General features: G+C 45.0%; 1 protein-coding gene across 1 annotated transcript; it reads right to left on the minus strand.

The window, feature by feature from the left end:
- On the minus strand, window positions 1-25,048 carry LOC145789326 (dol-P-Man:Man(5)GlcNAc(2)-PP-Dol alpha-1,3-mannosyltransferase-like). The gene is made up of 9 exons (XM_082890904.1): window positions 24,621-25,048; window positions 23,327-23,395; window positions 7,168-7,325; window positions 7,024-7,090; window positions 6,864-6,917; window positions 6,617-6,681; window positions 6,187-6,303; window positions 5,577-5,677; window positions 1-823 (listed from the first exon to the last, which is right to left on the minus strand). Exons 1-9 carry the CDS (start codon window positions 24,624-24,626, stop codon window positions 795-797), a joined length of 666 nt encoding a protein of 221 aa, XP_082747030.1. The 5' UTR covers window positions 24,627-25,048; the 3' UTR covers window positions 1-794.
- Window positions 25,049-25,463: the final 415 nt, after the last annotated feature.

Raw genomic sequence — 25,463 nt, forward strand, 5'->3', positions numbered from 1 at the left:
ACAAAATTTGTTTTTTGACCCACTTCTGGAAAATCTCATCAACTAGACCAAAAAGAAAACAGTTTACCCAGAAAATACAAACAGGGTAAAAAATAAAGAAAATAAAAATACACTAGTCATCAGGTGGCAAAAAAACAATATGAAGAAAGCTCGAATACACTTGTGTCTAACATTCAACTTAATCTATAAGACAAAATTGGTTCATAGATTTCTATTTTTTTCTTTTTTCTTTGTTTTTTGGGAAGGAAAAATCAAAGGAGAACATATAGAAGTAGCTCCAAGGTCAGGATATCATTTTCTCTTGTTTTTAGTTAATGGTTTACTATCCACATAAGGATACTCAGGTGAATCTCAAAGAAAATCGATCTGAATCGAAATTGCTCTCAAGGGTTTAGAAGCAATTGGGGGTGAGCAAGAGAGAGGCATGAGGATTGTAAAAGCCCGAGATTCAAAATAAGGGTTTACAAAGCTTTAACAAGTATTCTCAATTCAAAATAGGCGCATGAAGCACAATATATTTGGAGGGGTTTTTAAACGTCTCCTATTCCAAAACGGTGTCGTTTTATTAAAGGAATGTGCGACGTTTTTATAAAATGTCGTTAAATATTAATAAAAGTGGCATTTAAAAAAACGTCGTTAAAATACCCATTTTCCCTATAGTGAGTCCACAGGCCCCATAGTATAATTAAGTGAACACAAAGCAGCAGGGTGGATGAAGGATGAATAGTCGTTCGATGGGAAGACATTCCAGCAAAACTCCACCGCTACAAACAACATTAAACTGTACAAGTGGATCAACGAATCACCTGGGTAGAAAAATTGTCTGTATAATGCAGAGAAAAAGAAAAAAGAAAGGTCTGATCAACGTACCGTAGTAATGTAGGATAAGATGTTTTCCACAATAGATATGGTAGGCTGTAGAAATACGTGCAGATGGAAAATCTTAACTAAACATGAATATTTCTTAACAAATTAAAATCTAGTAGTTAGAATTTAACCCAAAGTCTCGTCAATGTATAACTACAACATCAAAGTCTCGTCCATGGCATGTCCCTGTATCTGTATCCAACTTTTGGATACACGTCCCAATATCTTAAAGATTTAGGTTTATAAAGGTTAGAGACTTGGACACGTACACCTGCCCAAGCCCATGTAACTCAGGTATGATAAAATATGAAATTAAGTATAAATTATATTGCATCAAGAACAAAAGAAAAGATATCAGGTACACTTCTTTTTCATTTTTTTTTTCTTTTTTGCTGTTAGTACAACTTGGTGCACATACTATAGAATGAGAATATGAAGGTAAAAGATCGTTGTTGGAGTACTTTTGTTTAACTATTAAATTTAAAAGATCGTCCTGGATTGCTGCAGCAACAGAAACTTTATAATTTTGTCAGGTACTCTTTTCTCTAATCTAGCCTGTGTTATTGTTAATGTTTATGGCCCAACTGATGGTGCTAGCAGGAAAAGACTATGGGAAACTCTGAAAAATTTAAAGAAAAGTTTTGTTGCTCCTTGGTGCTTGGGGGGTGATTTCAATGAGGTTAGATATCCTTCTGAGAGGGCGGGCTGTTCTCATAGGAGTGGTGGTATGAAGGACTTTAATGAGTTCATAGATAGTATGGAAGTGTGTGACCTACCAATGTTGGGGAGAAAGTTCACCTGGTGTAACTCACAGGAAGGTGCCAAATGGAGTAGGCTGGACAGGTTTTTCCTCAGCCCAGATTGGTTGCAAAAATTTAATTTGAAATTATGGGGTTTACCAAGAAGGCTCTCGGATCACAGTCCCATTTTACTGATGGAAGATGAGAGAGATTGGGGCCCAAAGCCTTTTAGGTTTCTAAATGCCTGGACCCTTCATCCAAATTTTAAAATTTTTGTGCAGAAAGTTTGGGCTGAATCGCACATTAATGGTTGGGCTGGATTCAAATGTGTAAGAAAACTGAAATTACTTAAATCAGCATTGAAAAGTTGGAACTGTGAGGTTTTTGGTAAGGTGGATTTTAAACTTAAGCAATTGGAGGAGGAGGTACACGATTTGGATCTGGTAGCTGAACAGAGGGCACTTACTGAGGCAGAGAGATCTAGGCTTAGGGAGGTAAAAGGTGAAGCATGGAACTTGAGCAAAATGGTAGAATGGTTATGGTTACAGAAGTCGAGAGCCAACTGGTTGTTAAAAGGGGATAGAAATACTAAATTTTTCCACGTCATGGCATCCACTAGAAGGAATAGGAATACATTGTGCTCTATTGAGGTCAATGGGGCCTTGAAAGAAGATCCGGGGGAAATAAGGTTTGAAGTGCTGAATCATTTTCAGAGGCAGTTTGAAGAGTCATGGTTTGACAGACCATGTTTATCCGGTCCTTTTAAATCCATTGGGGATGAAGTGGTGCGGGTTGCCTTGGAAGCTGAGTTTTCAGAATCTGAAGTAGTGGCAGCTATTAACAACTGTGATGGGAACAAAGCCCCTGGGCCTGATGGTTTTAACCTAATGATGTTCCAGAAGTGTTGGCAAATAATTAAAGGGGATGTGATGCAATTCATGAGAGAGTTCCATACTAACTCTAAGTTGGTTATTGGTATTAATAGCTCTTTTGTAGCTTTGCTTCCGAAGAATGAAAATCCTTCTTCTCTCAGTGATTTCAGGCCTATCAGTCTTATTGGATCGTTGTACAAAGTGTTATCCAAAGTATTATCTACTCGACTCAAAATAGTACTACCAAAGATCATCAGTGAAGCTCAATCTGCGTTTATAGGGGGGAGAAGTATTTTGGATGGCATCCTGATTGCTAACGAGATTGTAGATGGCTGGAAAAAGAAGCACAAGAAAGGCATTATTCTAAAGCTAGACTTCGAGAAAGCATATGATTCAATAAACTGGGGGTTTCTCTTTTCCATGTTATCAAATTTTGGGTTTGGCTCAAAATGGATCAAATGGATGAAGGAGTGTGTCTCAACTGCTAAAGTCTCTATCCTAGTAAATGGATCACCTACAGTTGAGTTTAGTCCCCAAAAGGGGCTCAGACAAGGAGACCCTCTATCCCCGTTTCTCTTCAATATCGTAGCTGAGGGCCTTAACATTTTGTTTCATAGAGCTGTCCAGGCTGGGTTGTTAAAGGGCGCATCAGTTGGTTCAAATGGGCTCATTATTACTCACTTACAATTTGCTGATGACACAATTTTGTTTTGTGAGGCAAAAAGAGAGGAGGTGTTGAGTATTAAAAGAATTTTGAGGTGCTTTGAAATTTTGTCTGGGTTGAAGATTAATTACCATAAGAGTGTGGTATGTGGGATTGGAATTAACGAAGAGCTCACCAAAGATTTTGCTGCCATCCTCAACTGCTTGCATCATAGGCTACCTTTGAAGTATCTTGGGATGCCTTTGGGTGCTAATCCTAGGAGAAAAAGGACTTGGCAACCTGTCATCGATAAATACAAGTTAAAACTAGCTTCTTGGAAGCGAAGGTATCTGTCTTTCGCTGGTCGGGTGACGATGATTAAGTCTGTGCTTTCGTCTCTACCAGTTTTTTATCTATCATTGTTTAGAATGCCTGAAGGAGTAGCCAAGGAGATTGATAGGATCCAGTCTAGATTTCTTTGGGGGGGGTGATGAAATTAGAAGGAAAATTCACATGGTAAAATGGGAGGATACCACCCAAAGTAAAAGTACTGGGGGTCTTGGCATCAGAAAGTTGAGAACCATGAATGACTGTCTTCTTCTCAAATGGTGGTGGAGATTTGGGGGAGAATCTGATGCTCTTTGGAAACAAGTAATGCTCAGCAAATATCCACAGTTAGGTGGGTCTCGGTGGCCAGTTCAAGAGATTAATTCCAGATGGTCTATGGTGTGGAGGGATATATTGGGGGTAGCTGTTAAGCGCCCTGAACTGCTGGAATTTTTCAAAGCAAACTCAAGGATCAGTATTGGAGATGGGAGGCTCACAGAATTTTGGATGGACATATGGCTTGGTAGCGACTGTTTAAAAAATTTATTTCCTCGACTATTCTCTGTGTCTATGCATAAAGGGGAATCACTGGCAGTGGTTAAGAGTAGGAGCACTGATAATGAGGATTGGGGGTTGGTTTTCAGAAGAGCTCTGTTCCAATGGGAATTGGATGAACTGAGAAGGTTGAAGGAGCTGTTGCGCACTGCCCCAGAGCTTAGGAATGGCGTGGCTGATGGGTTAATTTGGACTGCAGATAAGTCTGGAAGTTTTACTGTTAACTCTGCCTATAAATGGTGTGAATCATCCCCTACTCTGCCTACAAATTTGGAGGATCTCATATGGAGGAATGCTGCCCCTCCGAAAGTGCAATTTCTGGGGTGGTTAGTATGGAAAGGGAGGATCAAGACCACTAGCTATTTGCAAAGGATTGGAGTAATCAGTGCTGCTTCTGATGCTAGTTGTAAATTCTGCAGAAATGAATTAGAGACTGCCACCCATGTGCTACTGAGCTGTCCGTTTAGCTGGCGAGTTTGGTCCAATATCATTGGCTGGTGGGGTGTATCTTGGGTGCAGCCGGGATCACTGACTGGTCTGTTCCAGTGGTGGTCTGGATTTAGATGGGAAAAAAGACTGAAGGTACTATGGAAGTTACTACCTTTGGCTGTGTTTTGGTCTCTATGGAAGCAGAGAAATGAAATCACTTTTGGGGACTCACATATGGATTATGAAAACTTATGTGAACTTATTAAAACAAGGATCGCATTGTGGTTCAGAGCATACAGTCCTTCTTGCTGCTATTCCGTGAATGATTTGGTGTTAAATTTGCAAAGTGTCAAGTTCTGCATTATGCATTGAGGGCGTTATGCTGACTGGCTGATTTGCTGGATTTTGCTTCAGTCTGAATTCTGAATTCTGTGATGCATATAATTTCTGCAGGTTGAGTCTTGCTGGAATTTTGCACTCTAATTCTGCTTCTGGGCTGGGCTGTGCAGAGCTGGGGGTTGTAGTGATAATTGAGTAATTAGGTGCATGCTGGTTCTGATATTTGCTAGTCATAATGGGCCTGCTGCTGGTATCTAATCCAAGGAGAATATCTTGTTTTTGGCTGCTATCCCACCAGATCTTAACGGTGATGAGTGGGCTGAAGCACTGGGTTCAAACAGCTGTTCAAGGCAAGGTGTTTGGCTCTATAGCTCAGAAAATCTGTATCATCCGTCCTGTTTTTGGGGATTTAGTGCCTAAGCTATCTAGTTTTCTGGTTCTTCTCTTACTCTGTTGTGTTAGCTCGTTGGTTTCTCACCAACTTGGAGGTTGGAGCTTGTTTTAGCTCCAAGCTCCACTTTATTGATGTAATTTTCTCTTTCCATCAATAAAGTTTTCCTTTTGCCGATAAAAAAAAAAAAAAAAAAAAAAAAAAAAAAGTAGAACTGAAAATGCAATGACCTGGCACATAAAATGCCAATAAAGTTCCCAAAAACAGGGTAGTCACAATATCTGAATCAATTACAATATCCATATTTAGTCTCCAATTCAGAAAAAGGAATAATATAGAAGACTTAAAAAACATGAGCTTTTGAAACAAATGAAGGAAACATTTAACAAGAACATTAGAAAGGAGAAGGTTACGCTCTTTATTTAGAAGCTTGACAGTAGAGTGACGATCAACAACCCTTAGCTTCACAGGGACAAACCTTGAATGCAAGAAATTCAAAAGTCCACCTTCATGCCTGCCAAAAACAAACACAATGAGAACATAACTTCAAATAAATTGACTTAACTACTGACATGAGAACATTGATGGGAGGGAGAAGAAAGAAAAAAAAAAAACTACTGCCCTAGACCGAAGAAACACAGTTTCTTGTTTTTTTTTTTGTTTTTTTGGTGTAGTCCTTTCTCATGCCCACCTACTACTCTGTCTACCCTTTTTATTTTAATTTTATATTTCTAAGTTCCACGTGCCCATCTTTCCATCAAACCAAACAACTGTGTGAGTACCCTCTACAAGGGCTCATGCACACTTGCAGTACATCTATAGCCAATAATCCAATTATCTTATCCAAAAGCAGAAAGCAATACCAAAATTGGAAAAAATTCTGAGCTATGTTAGTAGCACTGCTTAATTTAAACTTTGAATTTGGTACAGGAAGAGGCAAGAGTTTTCTTAATCTCAATATCTCGTCATTGCCACTTCCCTTCATTTAATTTACCGACAATGAAGAGCATAAGATCTACTTACTTGCACCATCTGTAGTGGCCGAACACTGCAAGTAGTATCAGGTGAGTAATAAGCAAAGAGACCGCAAACTCCTTTGATACAAAAACTGGTTCAGGCACAAATTTGAAGTTAACAGACCTGATCAATAGATGAGAAGTCAGTTTTTAATCAATTTACTTGGACAAAGAACATGAAATAAAATTACAAACAAGCATTATATCACAATAAACACAAAAGCAAAGTTCTAAAGCAACATGAAAATGAGATTGTATAAATTTAACTGGTTTTTTCAGAAGTCAAAATCTGGAAAAATCAACAACTAGTAGGCAAGATATCCAACTTTTTGTTATTTTTTTCTTTGCTTTTGCATTTTGTCTACTTGAGTTTATCATATGTGATTTCCACATGTTAAGAAATTCTACATGTTAATTGCAGTTGCAGTCCAACTCACGTAATCAGATTGCAGAAGAGGGAAATATGTTGATTATTCTTCCTCAATAAAGAACACTGCATTTTCTTTACGAAACAGTGGATAGATGAAAACAAAAATGCATCCACAAAAAGAAGCGATCAGATGCGTTATGCAGCAAAAGACTCAGGGTTGCCCATAAAAATCTTAATATTAATATCATTCTACGTGCATCTGTGTATTATGATGCACAACAATTTAACAAAACAGAAAATTTTAGAACTAGCACCTGCACAATTGCTGCACCTGCTAAAGCCGAAAACACCCCTGCTATATCCATAGCCTGTACTGTGTAAATCGTTGCTTCAGTAATTATATGCTATAACCAGATAACACTCTTAAAATATACTTTTATTTTTTTCAAAAAATAAAGCCACAGAATGATGTACCTTCAACATGAGTAATAGAAAAGGTGGAGCATAAAGAAGCACATCCATCTGTATCAAAACAGCTCCACTGTAATAATATCATGACAAAAGTTAAAACAAACCCATCTTAGTGTTATGGAAGTTGAATAATTGATAAAATATCACCTGAAAATAATCAAACCCAGATGCCACTTTTGGTTAAGAAGTAAGGGCAGTACAGCATGGAAGAGAGTCGGGGCAAAGCAATCATTGAAAAGACGAAGCACAAAGATGGAGTGCACTCTATTTGATAGACAAAGCAGGGAAAGGGCCCACCATGGAAGCTGCAAGGAAGTTCAATAGTAATGCAAGACATATAAAAGGCAAGATATAAGAGAAACATCAATGCGGCATGGAGTAGTTTCGGATACGTACAGGTAAGAACTTAATTAAGAAAGTGTGTGAACATGCATTCGTGTGTGCATACATATCCATGTATTCTTCTCACAAAATATATGGTATCCTTAAACCAGATACATTCACTCCAAACTTCCAAATGAAAATTTAAAAAACGGTCAACCATTTAGTCTTCTGCTTCATCACATTCATGATCAAGATTTTTCTTACAGTACAGCAACAACGAAGTTCAAACTTTGGGATTGCAGTATATTAGGACTACAAAGTTACACAACCAAAATGAAAAATAATCTTACTGTCCTTGTACAATAAGAAATATCACATTTTAAAGTAGTAATTTGACAGTCCTTCCTTTCTTCCTAACTCTCGTAGCCTAGCAATAATGAAAAAAATATATATGATAAGAAAGAAAAAACAAACCTTCAAAGTTCTAACAAGAACTCACCACTCAATCCTTCCCAAAAAGAATCAAAAGGAAAAATCTGATGTTAATTGTATTGCAACCAGACAGAAAATAAAAAGAATTTCAAAGATGCATGTTTGAGCATTCTGCTTCACTCTTCACAGGTAATGGTCTGAGCATACAAGCAAGACATAATATAGGAATATAAAAAGGTGATTACATTGTTGTTAAATATCCACCTTGATAGATCCTAGGGTCCAATATTGCCCATTAGTGATGACTAGACAGTTTAAAATAAAAATTTACACAGTAGTAAAATTTTGACGATGAAATTATTTATTTTTTTTTCTTTTTGATCAACAAAAATAAAACTTTATTGAATTAGAACCAAGGAAAAGATCTTTACATCTGACATCAATAAAGGAACAAAAAAGCTGTGCCACTAGCATCATAGTGAACTTTACTCATCCCAGCTAGGTTGGCACAAGAAAGCCACCCAATCATGCGCTAACACAAGCCAAAAGCTAGTTGGAGAGAATCCAACCAGCAAAAACCAAAATAGAAACAACAAGCAACCAGACACCAAAATGAACAACACGGCAATAGCAGCCTCGCAGACAAAAAGGAAGACAGCAGCAACCACTATAGCCCAGAACAAAGGGATAGGCAGCAACAGCCACAACTCAAAGCCCCCTGATAGATTTCAAATTAAAGAGCAAGTCATTTACTGAGAAAACCACCCCCTTAGTATGGTGCTTAACCAAGAGAGCAATATGCAACTTAATGGACTCACAGACACCACACCAGTTAACCTGTGAACCAGAAAATTTGATTTCATTCCTAGCCTTCCACACATACCACATGACCACAGATGGCAGTGCATCCCACATACACTTAAGCAATTTCTTAAATTTAAAACCACACCACCAATCCAAAAGCTGAAATATACTCCGAGGCATAACCCACACCAAGCTCCACCACTTAACCACTTCAGACCAAATGCACCAAGCAAACTGACAATGGAGAAGGACATGACTTACATCTTCAACACTAGAATGACAAAAGTAGCACAAAAAGGAGCCATTGGGATCTAAAACACCAATACTCTGCAAAAACACCGAAGTTTTTAATCTACCTCTCCAAGCCAACCAACAAGTGAACTGCATTTTTGGAGGAGAAATACCCTTCCACAACAACCTAGGCACCACTAAACCTGAGCTGTCCATGGAGGAAAGCCACTCATAAGCTGATTTCACTGAATAGACCCCTGAGGTACCAAAGGTCCACACCAATTTATCCTCCACACCAGATCTTAATACTGGGACAGAGTTAAGAACATGAACAAGAGCAGATAAATCTGCAGATTCCCAAGAGTAAAGGCTTCTTCTGAAGTTTAACACCTACCCAGATGAAGAAGATCTTCTACTGAAAATATCAAGAACAGATGCTTCTTTATCCTGAGAAAGCATATACAATCTGGGGAAAACTAGCGTCAAACAACCAGCAACAGTCCAAGAATCATTCCAAAAAGAGCACCTATAACCGTCACCTAAATCAATACTAATGTGGGAATGCAAAAAATCAAAGAAAATAGGCCTGGAAACAACTACTGACAGTATGTCAGTCCAAACTCTAGAGCCAGAAATTTAAAGATCAGATGGAGGCAACCAAGACTTCGGAGCATACTTATATTTACTACAAATAATATCCTTCCAAAGAGCCTTCTCCACACACCCAAACCTCCACCACCACTAAGCCAAAAGACATAGATTCACATCTCTAATTTTCCTAATGCCAAGACCACCAACTCTTAAATCTTTAGTTACTTCAGACCATTTAACCAAATGCACCTTTTTCTTAAGGACAGAACCCCCCCATAAAAAGGAGGCTTGAATACGATCAAGGTCTTTAGCAACTCCTCCAGGGATCTTAAACAAAGATAAGTAGTAGACAGAGAGGTTACTCAAGACAAATTTAATCAAAGATAATCTGCCACCAAAAGACAAATGCCTTCTCTTCCAGCTGGCAAGCTTAACTTTAAACTTCCTAACAATAGGGGCCCATGTTGATTTAAGTCTAGGGCAAGCACCAAGAGGTAGACCCAAAAAAGAAATAGGGAGCACACCTTTGGAACAATTAAGGATATCAGCTACCTGTCCAGAAATTCCTCCTCCACACCAACACCAATAACCGAACTTTTACTATAATTAATCTTTAGGCCAGAAACAACTTCAAAACATCGAAGCAACCTCTTGATAGAAAGAATTTCCTCCTGATTGGTCTCACAGAACAAGATGGTGTCATCTGCAAATTGAAGGTGTGACACTTTTACCAAATCATTCCCAATAACAGCCCCCTTGAAGACTCCCAACTCTCTAGCCCTCAAAATCAAAATATTCAGACCTTCCACAACCATATTAAATTAAAAAGGGGAGAGAGGATCCCCTTGCCTTAAACCCCTTTTAGGTACAAACTCATCTGTAGGGCTTCCATTAACTAAAACAGAAATTCTAGCCTTGGTAACGCAGCTTTTGATCCAATTCCTCCATTTAAGACCGAAATGAAAAATTTCCATTAGATTAAATAAGAAATTCCAATTTACACAATCATATGCTTTCTCAAAATCAATTTTTATAATCACCCCTTTCTTCTTTTTACTCCTCCACCAATCCAACACCTCATTTACGACAAGCACCCCATCAAGAATGAATCTCCCCTCCATAAAAGCTGACTGGAAAGGGCTAATAATAGATGGAATAATTAGTTTCAGCCTGCTAGATAACACTTTGGCAAGAATCTTATACATGGAACCAATAAGACTAATTGGTCTGAAGTCATTGAGGCTATTGGGGTTCTCAGTCTTGGGAATGAGAGCAATGAAAGAAGAAATAAGGCCAGAGGCCAGCTTTCCATTAGCAAAAAAACTCTTTAAAAAATAGCATGATATCCCCTTTCATAAATTTCCAGCACTTCCTAATAGCCAAAAGATTAAAGCCATCTGGCCCAGGGGCCTTGTTTCCATCACAGGCCTTCAGAGCACTCCAAACCTCTGACTTTGTAAACTCCTTTTCAAGATCAGGAACTTGGGAGCCATCTAAGATCAGAAATACCCCTCCTATTTTTGGCCTAACCTTCCGTGATTCTGAAAAAGCATTCTTAAAATGATTCCAGACCTGACTTTTTACTGCTAGTGGATCATCAACCACCACTCCATTTGCTACCACTGAGTTAATGAGATTAATGTTCTGCCAACATTTAACCATCAAATGGAAATACCTTGTATTTTTATCACCTCTGAGAGCCCAGTCTTGTCTGGATTTCTGAAGCCAAAACCACTCTACCCTCTTACTTAACTTCCAAATTAACTCCCTCAACTCTGCTTTTCTGGATATCTCAGCTGCCAACAACTCTCTAGACTCAGCTAGCAGGTCCAGCTGATGGAACTCCTCCTCAGCAAGTTTCAGTTGGGATGTAAGGTTACCAAAAACGGAAACATTCCACTCCTTGAGATGCTTTTTAAAAAACCCAACTTTGTGGATAGACTATAACCAGCTGAGAGGGTGATTTATGACCTGGAGTTGGGCCGAGGTAACGGCCGAGCAGGTTGAGAGCCCAACGGTGCATGAGGCCGAGATGACCGACTATCCGCCCAGACTTGGGCCGGGCAGAACGTGGGCCGAGTGTGTGCCGCCCCAGACCGTAAAGAAACTGCCCGGCAAGGCAGTGCTCGGTTTGACCGAGCTGCTCGATCAATGGATGGCTGAAGCCGGACAAGCTGAGTGACCGGCGCCAGGAAAGGCATGGCCAGCCGAGGTAACTGTTTGACCGGCAGAAAGGCCGACCTCAGGAGGAGCCTCGGGCTAGGCTTTGCCGAGATGCCGCCTAGCCCGGTCCTCCTTGGGCTTAGCCAGTGAAGTGCTTGGATATGAAGCACGGCCCGGCATGGCAACGGACAGAGCAGCTCGGTTGCCGAGCTCCAGTTGTGAAGGCAGGCAGTTGAGATTAGGTGATGTTCAGCAAGGTCTATGCTGACAGATGGGATAGCGGAGCCACGTGTCAGGAGATGACTGGGAGTGGATATGGGGCACAAAGGGTATATAAGCATGTCTGCGCCCCCCATACGCGACGGATGAACATTTGGTGAGACATACACTAAACACTCAACACTCTCCCTTCTCTCTATCTATCCCCTGGTGTGTGTTCTAACTTGACCGTCGGAGGGGTTTTCCGGCCACACACCGCCGGGTAGCTCACCCACATTGTGCTTTCAGGTGATCAGACAGAAACGGAGCTTAGAAGAAAGGAATACGGGCTCGCCTGAATATTTGCTCCCCGTACAATTGGCGTCGTCTGTGGGAATCTTGACAGACAAAACCTTGTTTTCCAAGTTCATCTGATCGCCATCCATGGCGAACAACGATGAGTTTCCATTGTCTGCCATAGATGGAGCTACCCCGGAGTTCACCCGAAGGAGAGAAGGCCCTCTCGCCATCCATCCAATGGCGGACTTGGGGACGCCCACCAGAGGACAGTCAGGAGACGCGCGGGACAAGCGCGGAAGAAGTCACGGACATTCACGGAGTCCAGACGGTCACCGGCGGAGGAGAGACTCACACGCCAGGCGAGTGGAAGGTAAGTTGAGAGATCAAGATGCTGTCATCCGGCGAATGGCGGCGGAGATGGAGGATCTCAAGAGGCATGTCAAAGGGAAGGGTGTAGTTGGAGTGGGAGACCACAGTGAGCGCACCCCGTCCCGCCGTTCAGGCGGTCAGAGTCAGCGACGTACTCAGTCCATATCCATTACCAGAAGTTACCAGGTTGGTGATTCCGACGCGGGTGCAGAGAAGTCTAGCGCGCAAGACAGCACCTATAAACCCTCACGTCCGGAGACGACGTCGAGGTACTCTTACTCTGCTCAGTCAGAGGATTTACGGGCGGTCTTAAAGGAGCGGGCTCGTCGGCGCGAGGCCCAGAGAATACCTGCTTTCCAGCGGCTTTCATACGGGGTTCACGCCAGTGGGGAGGTCGGAATGCCTCCACCCCGCCAAGTAGTGCCACTCTTTGGAGATATGGACTTGGCTAGGTTGAGTGCCACCCCTTTTTCCCTGGATATAGAAACAACACCTCTTCCGGCAGGTTTCCACCAGCCTAAGTTCACACTTTACGACAGAAAAACCGATCCATACATGCATGTGAGCCACTTCCGACAGGTTATGGCCGGACATAGGCGCAATGACGGACTTATGTGCCTAATCTTCCCGTCAAGTTTGGGCGAGCTGGGCTTAAAGTGGTTCGAGAGGTTGCCGGAAGGGAGCATACAGAGGTGGCATCAGTTGGCCGAGGCGTTTGTTACACGCTTCAAAACCAACACAAAGACACCAAAGGAAGTTGATCATTTGCTAAGTGTCAAGATGGAACCGAGCGACACACTGAAGGTATACAACTCAAGGTACTGGGAAACCTTCAACGAGATCTTGGACTGCCCGGTCAACCTTGCAATCACGCAATACAAGCGTGGTCTCCCGGTCGGACATAGACTGCGGGACTCGCTTACCATGCACCAGCCGACCTCCATGGGCCAGCTCATGCAGCGCATCAATGAGCACATCCGAGTAGAGGATGATGCGTCAGCCTCTACCGTGAAGCCCACTCCGGTAGCGACAGACAAGAAGACAGCAGGCAAAGTGCACGCAGTTGGGCAGGAGTCCAGCCGCTCAGGTGACCGAGCAGAGGAATCGGACCGTGGTTCGAATCGTAAAAACCGGGGTAGAGGACGTCGGAATGACCGGGATGACTGCCCCCGAGATGATGTAGCGGACGCAAACAGAAGGCTGAAGGCAAGAACTGGCATAACCACGGTCTTCAAGATTCCAATATATCGCATACTTAGTGAAATCCGAGATGAGGAGTATGTCCGGTTTCCTGCTAAGTTAGGCGATGGACAAAAGGGCTACAATCCGCGGTATCGTTGTACGTTCCACCGGGAGAGAGGCCACCGAACTGAGGACTGTTTGCCTTTGAGGCAACACTTAGAAGAGCTGGTCACAGCCGGGCACCTGGACCTTTACATTGACGGCGGTGTGAAGCCGAATCCGGCTCCGGTCGATCCCAGGAGACAGGATGACCGAGATGCACCACCACAGGGAGTTATTAATGTCATCCACGGCATCGTAGGACCGGAGCGTGTTTGCGAACTCCGGGGCATGATAAAGAAGGCAGAACATATGAGGGAAGTTTTGTCGGTATAGCCTGCCATAAAAAGGGGGAAGACTGAAGACAAGGATGTGATCAGTTTCACCTCAAGGGATTTAGAGCGTATCCAGACGCCGCACAACGATGCCCTAGTAGTAACTCTACGCGTCAAAGAATTTGATGTTAGACGGATCTTGATCGATCAGGGAAGCTCGTTCGAGATCATGTACTATGATGCGTTCAAACAGCTCAAACTCCGTGAGACAGACCTGGCTCCGGCTACTTCGCCACTGGTTGGATTCAACTCGCAACCGGAATGGCCCTTGGGAAAGATTATCCTGCCGGTCAAAGCTGGATCCGTGGTCAAGCAAGTGGAGTTTTGGGTGCTACAAGTGCCTTCGACGTACAACCTTATCCTTGGAAGAGGATGGCTTCACGCTATGCAAGCCGTAGCGTCGACCTACCACCAAGTGATGAGATTCCCCTCGGCTATGGGGGCAATCGAGGAGATTTGGGGCGATCAGGTCATGTCCAAGCAGTGCTTCGTGGCGGTCAACGGGAGCCGGGCTGCCAAAGGATTCGTTCAAATGATTGAGGGACCGGGGGACCAGGGAGTCTTGGACGACGTGGGTACCAAGGCCGAAGACAAGGCGGTTGAGGAATTGGTTGAGGTGCGAATTGACACCGAATAGCCGGACAAGTTCTTCTTGCTCGGTTCAAGTCTCACGGCCGTAGAGAGGACCGAGATGGTTGAGTTTCTGATGGCCAACATCGAGGTCTTTGCATGGTCACCTTACGACATGCCTGGCCTCGACCCAAGTTTTATGTGCCATCACCTCAATGTCTTCCCTGGAGCGAAGCCAGTCATCCAGCGAACAAGGAGATCGGCACTGCACCACGCCGAGGTAGTTGCAGAGGAGGTGAAAAACCTGCTTGAGGCACGGGCAATTCAGGAGGTGCACTACCCTCGGTGGATTTCCAACACAGTAGTGGTGCCGAAGAAGAATGGAAAGTGGCGAGTTTGTGTCGACTATAAGACGGTCAACCGAGCTTGTCCCAAAGATAGTTTCCCTTTGCCGCGAATTGACCACCTCGTGGACTTGACGGCTAGACATAATAGGCTCAGTTTCCTGGATGCCTACCGCGGCTACCACCAGATCGCCATGCATGGGCCTGACCGAGAGATCACCTCTTTCACGACTCCAAGGGGACTCTTCTGCTACCGAGTCATGCCTTTTGGTTTGAAGAACGCCGGGGCAACCTTTCAGAGGATGGTGACCAAAATGTTTGCTCCTTTGCTTGGCCGGACAATGGAGGCTTACATCGATGATATGGTGGTAAAGAGCCGACTGGAAGCAAACCATTTGTCCGACTTAGCCGAGATGTTTGCCATTCTAAAGAAGCACAAGCTGCGTTTGAATGCGTCAAAGTGTGCCTTTGGCGTGGGATCCAGGAAATTTTTGGGATTCTTAGTCACAAACCGAGGCATCGAAGCAGACCCTACTCAGATCAGAGCCGTGTAAGAATTGAAGCAGCCTAGCTCGGCTAAGGACGTGCAGCATCTGGCCAGGATGGCCGCCGCGCTTAATCGGTTTATAAGCCGGTCATCAGATCGTTGCCGCCCTTTCTTTCAAGCATTGAAGTCAAAGTTCTCGTGGGACGCAGAATGTGACCGAGCTTTGGCCGAGCTCAAGGAATATCTGTCTACTCCGCCACTGTTGGTTACACCAAAGCCAGGAGAAGAACTTTATCTTTACCTTGCCGTCTCCCAGTACGCGGTCAGTGCGGTGCTAGTCCGCGCTGAAGGAATCAAGCACTTCCCAATTTTTTATGTCAGCAAGATCTTGCTGCCGGCTGAGACGAGATATTTGCCGCTGGAAAAGCTTGCCTTGGCATTGATGATGGCTTCGAGGAAGTTGGCGCATTATTTTCACGCCCATACCATCGTCGTACTGACCGAGTTCCCCCTCAAGGCCTTGTTTGAACGGGCGGACTTCTCAGGCCGAATTCTTAAGTGGGCGGTGGAGTTGGGGCAGTTTGAGGTAAAGTTCCAGCCGTGCACTGCTATCAAAGCTCAGACTTTGGCCGACTTCGTCGCCGAGTTCTCACCTGGCATTCATCCGGTGTGCCCGGTCGATATTACCGTGGCAGATGATGAGGTGCACGCAAGACCATCTGAGATACAATGAGTTGTTGGGAGTAGCGATGCGGATTTTGCGCGCACCAGTGAAGCACCCTCAGTTTGCACGGTTATACCACCCGGTGATGCGATGACGGAGTTGTGTATTACCAACCCATCCACTCTGTCCGGTCCCGCATCACCACGGGGGGAAGAAATTGAACCACACCACTCAGAACCTGATGATTCGCCTACGGACTTGAGCATTACAGATCAACTCGCTGAGTCCGGTGCCGAATCATCAAGGGGGGTAGGAATGGATCCACATAGCTCAGAACCTGCGGCCGGCTTCACACCGCAACCTGATGATTCTCCTACGGACTTGAGCATTACAGAACAACTTGCTGAGTCCGGTGCCGAATCACCAAGGGGCACTGAATTGGAACCTGTCAACACAGAACTTGAAACCGCCCAGCCGAGCAATTGTGATCCCGTTGCCCTTCACAACTCTCAGGACCCATCCGACTGCTAGAAGCTTTTTGTGGGGGAAATGTGGAAACTTTTTGTTGATGGAGCGTCCAACCGTCATGGTGCCGGCCTAGGTATCGTTCTTATCTCCCCGGACGGCCTAACCATTGAACATTCTATCACGCTTGGCTTTCCAGCGTCTAACAACGAGGCTGAGTACGAGGCACTTGTCGTCGGGCTCAAGAGCGCAATCCAAATGAAGGCCGCCGAGCTCCTGGTATACAGTGATTCCCAGCTTGTGGTTAACCAAGTCTCTGGGATTTACGAAGTAAAGGACAACAGGATGACGAAGTACCAAGCTCTGGTCAGGGAACATATCAAGCAGTTTGAGGCCATTAGAGTCCAACAGATTGGCCGGGAAGAAAATAGTCGAGCTGATGAACTGGCCGGCCTCGCTTCCATGATAGATCGTGCGTCTCCAAACCCCCTGTTAATTAACTTTCTTCCGCGGCCAAGCATTGAAGACGCCGAGCAGACGGATGTACTCTGCGCCGCGCTAGGTCCTTCCTAGATGGACCCCTTGATCTTGTTCCTCAGAGACCAGACTCTTCCAACTGACAAGAAAGCAGCACACAAAATCCGGGTGAAGTCAGAGCAGTTTTGGCTCTCTCCATCTGGCGCGTTGTATAAGAAGTCCTTCACTGGCCCTTACCTAAAGTGCGTGCACCCGAATAGTGTGGAGGCCTTCTTGTACGAAATTCACGAAGGCATTTGTGGCAGCCACATAGGGGGCAGGTCTTTGGCCTACCGAGCAATTTCGCAGGGATACTGGTGGCCGTGCATGCAGGCCGACGCACAAAAGTACGTCCGTAAGTGCGAAAAATGCCAGAAATTCGCCCATCAGATCCATCAGCCTGCTAGGGAACTTCTTCCCCTCACCAGTCCTTGGCCCTTCGCCATGTGGGGGCTAGATATAGTGGGGCCACTGCCAACAGCACCGGGCAACCAGAAATTCTTTATTGCGGCCACAGATTACTTCACGAAATGGGTTGAAGCTGAGCCCTTGGCAACCATCAAAGAGAAAGATGTGAAGCGGTTTGTCTGGCAGAACGTGGTCACACGGTTTGGCGTCCCCAAGATTTTGATCTCTGACAACGGCACCCAGTTTGACGGTCGCCTATTCAGATGATTTTGTGAAGATTTGAAGATAGAATTCTACAACTCCACCCCGGCTTACCCGCAGTCCAATGGTTAAGCCGAGGCATCGAACAAGACTATACTGGATGGGTTGAAGAAACGGCTGGAGAAGGCAAAGGGAAAATGGGCTGAGGAATTGCCCAGCGTCCTTTGGGCATACCGAACAACCCCGCGGCAATCTACCGGGGAAACTCCATTTGCTTTGGCTTACGGCATGGAGGCGGTCATACCTTTGGAAGTTGGAATGCCCACCCTTAGAAGCGAGAGTTTTGAGCCCGAGCCGAATGCCGAGGCTATTGCCTTGGAGTTGGACCTAGTGGAAGAGCGTTGGGAGAAGGCCCTCATCCATGTGGCCGCCTACCAACAAGAGCTCTCAAAGAAGTATAACAAGACGGTGCACCCCAGACCGTTCAAAGTTGGTGATTGGGTTTTGAGGAAGATTATGGGCAACACCCTGGTGCCAGGAGAAGGCAAACTAGGGGCAAATTGGGAAGGACCCTACAAGATCACCGGTCTGGCGGGCAAGGGGGCTTACCACTTGGAGGATTTAGAGGGAAGAGCAATACCCCGGCCATGGAATGCGGCCAACTTGAAACTGTATTATTTTTAAGCTTTTGCTTTCTTTTCTTGTGCAAAGAAATTTTTTGGCTTGCACCACAGCATGTAATTTTTTTGTCAATTTACAGAAGTAATTTTGCTTTAGCACTTGGACTGTTGTTTTAATGTTAAGAACCGAGATGATATACTCCGGTTGGAAGAGTTGGTGTCTTGTCCAACTTCGGATTCCCAACCGAGATGATGTACTCCGGTTGGAAGAGTTGGTGTCTTGTGTAACTTCGGACTCCCAACCGAGATGATGTACTCCGGTTGGAAGAGTTGGTGTTTTGTCCAACTTCGCATTCCCAACCGAGATGATGTATTCCGGTTGGAAGAGTTGGTGTCTTGTCCAACTTCGAATTCCCAACCGAGATGATGTACTCCGGTTGGAAGAGTTGGTGTCTTGTCCAACTTCGGATTCCCAACCGAGATGATGTACTCCGGTTGGAAGAGTTGGTGTTTTGTCCAACTTCGGATTCCCAACCGAGATGATGTACACCGGCTGGAAGAGTTGGTGTTTTGGCCAACTTTGGATTCCCAACCGAGATGATCTAATCCGGTTGGAAGTGTTGATGATTTGTTCAACTTTGTTATTACCAACCGGGCTGGTTATTTCATTTTATAAATTTGTTTTGTTCTGCTTAAGTACTTTAACCGAGTTATGAATTCCGGTTGACGAGGTGTTCTGTTCAAACAATGATTTATACCGAGATATTTTGCTGAAGATGGAATTGATGACTACCGTGCAAACACTTGGCAAAATTTGAATTTTTCATTGACAAGAAAATCAATACAAAAGGTGGGGACAGAGCCCGGTTACATCAGAAGCGTTGAAAGAAAAAATACAAAAAAGAAAAAAGAAAACTAAACTAGGGGGGAGAGATTGGTGAACTCGTCCTCGCCAGCATCAAGGTTGATGGTTGGACTTGCATCTTGGGCACCGGGCTCAGCATTGCCGGGCTGCTCTTGCACCTCGGCCTCCTCTGCCTCAGAATCTGTCTCACCGTCTCCATCTTCAAGTCCTTCCTCGGCCTCAGCTTGCAAAGCGCTGAAAACGTCGTTTGCATAAGGCACGAGGTAGACCGGTAGCGAAGCTGGAGGGGGGTTGGCAAATACGTCGGTGTCAAAGCCCTGGCCGAGGTGTTCGCAGGCGGACTTCCAGCCGGCCTTGAAGTAGATGTCTTGTGTTGCAAAGACTTGCTTTTTGCAGCTCTGCTCGGACTCGTTAAAACCAGCATTGTTGGCAGCCCGGCAAGCTTTCTTCTTCGACTTTTTCAGAGTGTCCACCTCGGTCTGGAGCTCATCCCGTTTTTTCTCGGCCGTATCCAGCTGGCCGAGTAGTCTGTTATTATCGGAGTTGGCCATCTCAAGGGAAGACTTAGCCCGGCCGAGCTCGACTTGAAGGCTCTCGACCTGGCTGGCTGTGTCGTTGGCCTTTTGCCTAATTCTGTGGATGCGCTCCAGAACCAGGTGTTGTTTTTGAATGGCCTGCAAAAAGCAAAGTTGATTAGCAAAAGGAACCGGGCAAACACTTGTGAAATTTTTAGAGGAACATCGACTTACCCTGGCCATGGACTCCACTGAGGATTTTACCAGCCGAGTGTCAGGGACGTGGTCGCTGCCGACCACGTCGCCCGGTAGAAGAAATGCTTTGGAGAGATCGAAGGCGAGCAAATGTTCTTTGTCGGCCTTGATCGAAGCCGTCGCCGGGATGTCTTGTCCCCGATGCTTCAGCTGTGGACGCCAGGCTGGCACGGGAACAGGAGTTTCAGAAGGATGTTCGGTTGTCAGCTCGGCGACGAGCTCGGCAGAGGGATCTGCCCGTGGTCTTTTTCCAGCCCGGCGCGCCTCTCTGCCAGACTGCCCGGCGGCTGGAGACGCAAGGGCTACCACGGCTGCACTTGATTGACCACCAGCCGGGGAGCGGGTGACAACGCTCGGTATCTCGGCCGAGGTTGCGGTGAGAAGGTTTTTTATGCGGCTTCTCTTAGCCATTTCCTGTTCCTCTGTCAAACGGATCAAGGGGACGTCTGGAAGGGTAGGATCTGGAGGTGGTGAAGGAGCTCGGAGGAAGTCAGTTACTCTACTCCGGCGCAGAGCAGAATTCCTGTAGGTCGGGGTGTAGCCGAGTAAATCGTTGCAATCTCGGTGTGAATACCGAAGCACGGTCCGAATTGCCTCAACGTTGGGAAATTGATAGTTGGCTTACAATGCTTGGATTGCTGCAAAAGAAACAGGAAAACCGGTTAGTTGCAGAGTAAAAAGTTAGCCTGACCGAGAAAATTTGAGTGGCTTACATGAAGAACCGAAGTCCTTGTTTATAAACCAGCCCGGCACCTCGGTTGTTTCGTAATTGCCCGACACCCAGAAAAAATCGTCGTCGTGAAGATCTTTATCCGGGGTGCCGGTTACAATTTTTTCCTTGCCCGGCCTTATCTTCAAGTAATAAGCTAGGCCGTCCCCGGTGTGGCCCATTGTGTATTGCCTCAATATCTCGGCTAGACCTAAGTTGATGCCTAGCGATTGTTCAATTCGTGAACGCCGTTGATTATTCTATAAGTATTGGTGGACACTTGTGTGGGTGCCAGCCCGGTGCGGAGGAGGAACTCGGTTATGAGTGGGTTGAGCGGGAAACGGAGGCCCCCCTCGACAATTGAGAGCACGGTAAAGGGGCATTGGTCTAGTCTGCCCCAAGGTGTTGTCTCCTCTTCTGCCAGCTCGAGATGGACGTCGGCCGGGATGCCGTACTCCTCTCTGAAAGCGGCTAGCGCGGCCGGAGTATCCACTAGGAAGCGGAATTTCCCCATTTGTGGCCGGCTTAGTATCACGGCTGAGGGTTTTGGCACTGTAATTGGTTGTTGCTCGGTCCTGAGAGCCTCAGGAATGACAGTTGTCCCCTTGGACTCTGCAGGAAAAGGATGGCAAGTGTAAGCGTGAGCGCGGTCGCGCAAGAGGAGCTGGACTTTAGCTCGGTCATTAAGAGTGCCAAACCACCTCGGTTATCTATTCTAACTAAGGAGCCCGGTCGCCCAAGCAGACCAGATGTTAGCCCGGTTGAGCGACCAAGCCCCCTTATTATCTCGGTTTTTGCTGGGGTTGGGACGAACTTGTTATTTGCTCGGTTAGGCTGGTTTTTTGGATCAAAAGAGGACCAGGAGCCCGGTTCGCCCCAGTTCTTCAGTGTTCTTCATGAAGATGAAGAACACCAAGAACAGTGGGAGGTTTGGGACGGATTCTATGGCCTATGCCCTAAGAGCTACGTTTTTGTACCCTAATGTGTGTAATTTGAAAGAAAATAGCAACAAAATAGGGGTAGAAGGACTTACCAGTGAAGGGCAGGATCTAATCCCTCAAACACGAAGAATGGCAGAAGAGGCCAAGTCAAGAATGCTAGAGCTCTGAGGTCGAATATCGAAGTGGCAGTAGGAGGAGTTGGAGTTTGGGGGGTCTTATATGTATAGGCAGGAGGGAGTCCGCCCAAATTCAAAATTCTGGCAAAAATGGCGGGTTGGCTGCTCGATGACCAATGGCAGCCCGCCACGTGTCCCCATTTATGGCGACGTCAGGACTGAAGCGACGGGTTGAAGAGTCGAAGAGCCAACCGAGCTACTTTCGAAGGAACAGATGTCAGCCGAGGAGTATAACCGGGCAAGTTTGTAGACAGTTATGTTAACTAGCCCGATCGCCCTTTGGCATCTTGGAGGCCGGAGAAATGTTATCTCGGTCGAAGTGAGTAATCCCAGTCACGCTTTCGCGGACGGAATTAAGGGGCAATTGAGAGGGTGATTTATGACCTGGAGTTGGGCCGAGGTAACGGCCGAGCAGGTTGAGAGCCCAACGGTGCATGAGGCCGAGATGACTGACTATCCGCCCAGACTTGGGCCGGGCAGAACGTGGGCCGAGTGTGTGCCACCCCAGACCGTAAAGAAACTGCCCGGCAAGGCAGTGCTCGGTTTGACCGAGCTGCTCGATCAATGGATGGCCGAAGCCGGACAAGCTGAGTGACCGGCGCCAGGAAAGGCATGGCCAGCCGAGGTAACTGTTTGACCGGCAGAAAGGCCGACCTCAGGAGGAGCCTCGGGCTAGGCTTTGCCGAGATGCCGCCTAGCCCGGTCCTCCTTGGGCTTAGCCAGTGAAGTGCTTGGATATGAAGCACGGCCCGGCATGGCAACGGACAGAGCAGCTCGACTGCCGAGCTCCAGCTGTGAAGGCAGGCAGTTGAGATTAGGTGATGTTCAGCAAGGTCTATGCTGACAGATGGGATAGCGGAGCCACGTGTCAGGAGATGACTGGGAGTGGATATGGGGCACAAAGGGTATATAAGCATGTCTGCGCCCCTCATACGCGACGGATGAACATTTGGTGAGACATACACTAAACACTCAACACTCTCCCTTCTCTCTATCTATCCCCTGGTGTGTGTTCTAACTTGACCGTCGGAGGGGTTTTCCGGCCACACACCGCCGGGTAGCTCACCCACATTGTGCTTTCAGGTGATCGGATAGAAACGGAGCTTGGAAGAAAGGAATACGGGCTCGCCTGAATATTTGCTCCCCGTACACCAGCCCACCCATCAACCTCTGCTTCAAGCCAAGCCTTTGCAACCATAGACAGAAAACCAGAATCGAGAAGCCAACAATTCATGAACCTGAAAGGTTTAGGACCCCAGTTTCTACTATCTTCCTTCATAATAATAGGACAATGATCAGACACAGACCTAGGCAGCCCCCAACATTTAAAGTTGAAAACAACAAGCCAATCAAAGTCTAAAATGAACCTATCAATGCGAGATGGCTTTAATCTTAACCATATCAAATCAGGTTTTTTTTTTCTTGTTCTTTTATTGATAGAATCGTCAAGTGGGTTTGACGAGTCAAGCATCCCAAAATTATAACACATGTCCAAGTACAACAAACTTTATTACTTCAGATAACACAAGGAACGTTCCATACCACATCAGTCTTCACATAGATGTACAAGACAATTCCCAGATTTAAAACATAGAGAATGCCACATAGAATCTGCACTGACATGAAATAGTAGAAGACGTTAGCATGTAGTATGTTCATGTGCAACACCAAAAATACACAAAAAATAGTTGATTTATCCGTAACATATAATTATAAGCCAATAATCGAAAGAAATATTTCACTGGCACTAAGGTGATTCATAGCATATGACTGCAACCTGGAATCCATGAGACTATTAAAGACTATTGGTTTCAAGTAACAAAGTCACATCCCAAGAACTTCTTTCTTTCCTTTTAGTTGGGGTCAAATAACTTGATTGAGTATAGTTATTACAGTGAGCCATGCGATATGAGACGTGTTATGTCACGCAAGAATAACACCACCAAATTCTTATATCCAATGTCCCTTTACTAAAATGTATTCAGTATCTATGTTCTTAACGTAATTTTTTGCTGCATAAATACTAGGAAATCAATTTAAGACATATATCATTTCCATGATGCCTCCCCCTATTTTTTTTTTAGTTCTCAGCTTTCCACTGCATTTCTAAGGAAAATTCCACAATAACTATTCACAAAATTAAAGACTAATGAACTTCTTGATTGAGAAGGAAAAAAATAAATTTGCTAAGTAACATATTTTAAATTTTTTGTTCTTTTCCATCAAGTAAAATCTGCCCATGGTTGTTGGCCAAAACACGCAGAAAAACATTAAAATTCAACATATGCAACTATTACCAATAACTAACTAGAAGAATACATATATAAAATTGCAATGTTATCCCTCTCATACATCTAATTTCCTTCACTTTAAACAAAGATCCATTCAGTGTGCTCACAAATTTGAAAAGGGTGAACTGAAGAAAATAGGAAATTCATATTATTTTTGTCCTTGATTTTTTAAAAGGGACTTATATTTTGGGATAATGAAAAATAGACTAATATTTTGGGATAGAGGGAGTAGATCAAATTTATAAAAAAAAAAAAAATATATTATTTTTTTGATTCAACCTCAAAACATTTTTTTTTCTCCTTTTAATAAACAATTGATCATATGACCCACTTCTTGAATGTGCACATGAGCATCGCAAGTTCCCCATATTTTTTGGGGCAAAATGGGCTTCTTCATCGCAATGATGGTCAGCTTAATAGCAGTCACCGACCTATCATAAAAAAATCTAAGTGAAGTTGAGGCAGTGAGAGCAAGCAAACAAACAATCAATTTGGACTACGCCGAATTGGCAAGTAGTCTGCATTATTCTTCTGTATTCAATTGCCTTCATCGAAAGAGGGGTTGTGTGGAGATGAGGATAGTAAGATTGACTGGTGGAATCGCATCAGGGAAGAGCACTGTCTCCAATCTTTTCAAGTCTCATGGCATCCCCGTCGTCGATACTGACCTCGTCGCTCGCATAAATTCATCTATCTATTTCCTCTCTTGAAATTCATCTTCTTAAACCCAAATTTAATCTATCTGCCCCAGCGTTGTGGTTCTAGGTAGTGGAACCACGCGGCAGCCGAGCTGTAGATGGTTCGGCTACAATTGTCGAGATGGATGGACTGTTAGATCGCGGTGCGAAGCTGAGATAACGAACTGAGCGCCCTACCAGCCCCAGGTGATGCGGTTAAGGCTTTGACCGCATCGCATTTTCTCTGGAAGATCGGTTAGTCTCAGTGCAGCGTGAAGGTGATAAAAGTGATGCTTGTGGTTCACGAGTAATAGCTCGGTCCAGTATTCCACGTGGACCAATGACAAGAAGAGAGAAATCCACTCCTGGTATGCGTCAATACCATTTGGCGGTGCGACAAATACTGTTTGGCAGTTTTGGTCTCTACACGTGTAAGAAATGTAGAGAGGTGCATAGCCACCTGTCCAGAGAAGGACAACAGAGGTAGTGTGCCCACAATCTCTTAGACTACATGGCCAGCCTTGAAAATGAGAAGTATGTAGACGTTAGAGGTAAGTAATTTGATACAACTCTTTGTCTCTCTATAGCGTTCCGCCTTCTCTCTTCTCCAAGTAAGCTAACTTGACTATCGGAGGGGTTTCCGGCAAACCCACCCACCGGGTAGCTCACCTTCATTTTGTCTACAGAGCGATGGAGTTCGAACGGAGTGCA

Source organism: Camellia sinensis, chromosome 10 (genome assembly GCF_055761805.1).
Source record: "Camellia sinensis isolate YWXY chromosome 10, ASM5576180v1, whole genome shotgun sequence".
Lineage (NCBI taxonomy): Eukaryota > Viridiplantae > Streptophyta > Magnoliopsida > Ericales > Theaceae > Camellia > Camellia sinensis.

Excerpts from the sequence above, each read along its gene's own strand:
- LOC145789326 (XM_082890904.1), bottom strand. Across the intron at positions 6,682-6,863 it reads CAGGTGCAGCAATTGTGCAG|AAAATGCAGTGTTCTTTATT; the intron begins GTGCTAGTTCTA and ends TGTTTCGTAAAG. Across the intron at positions 824-5,576 it reads CAAGCTTCTAAATAAAGAGC|ACAATTTTTCTACCCAGGTG; the intron begins GTAACCTTCTCC and ends TGCATTATACAG.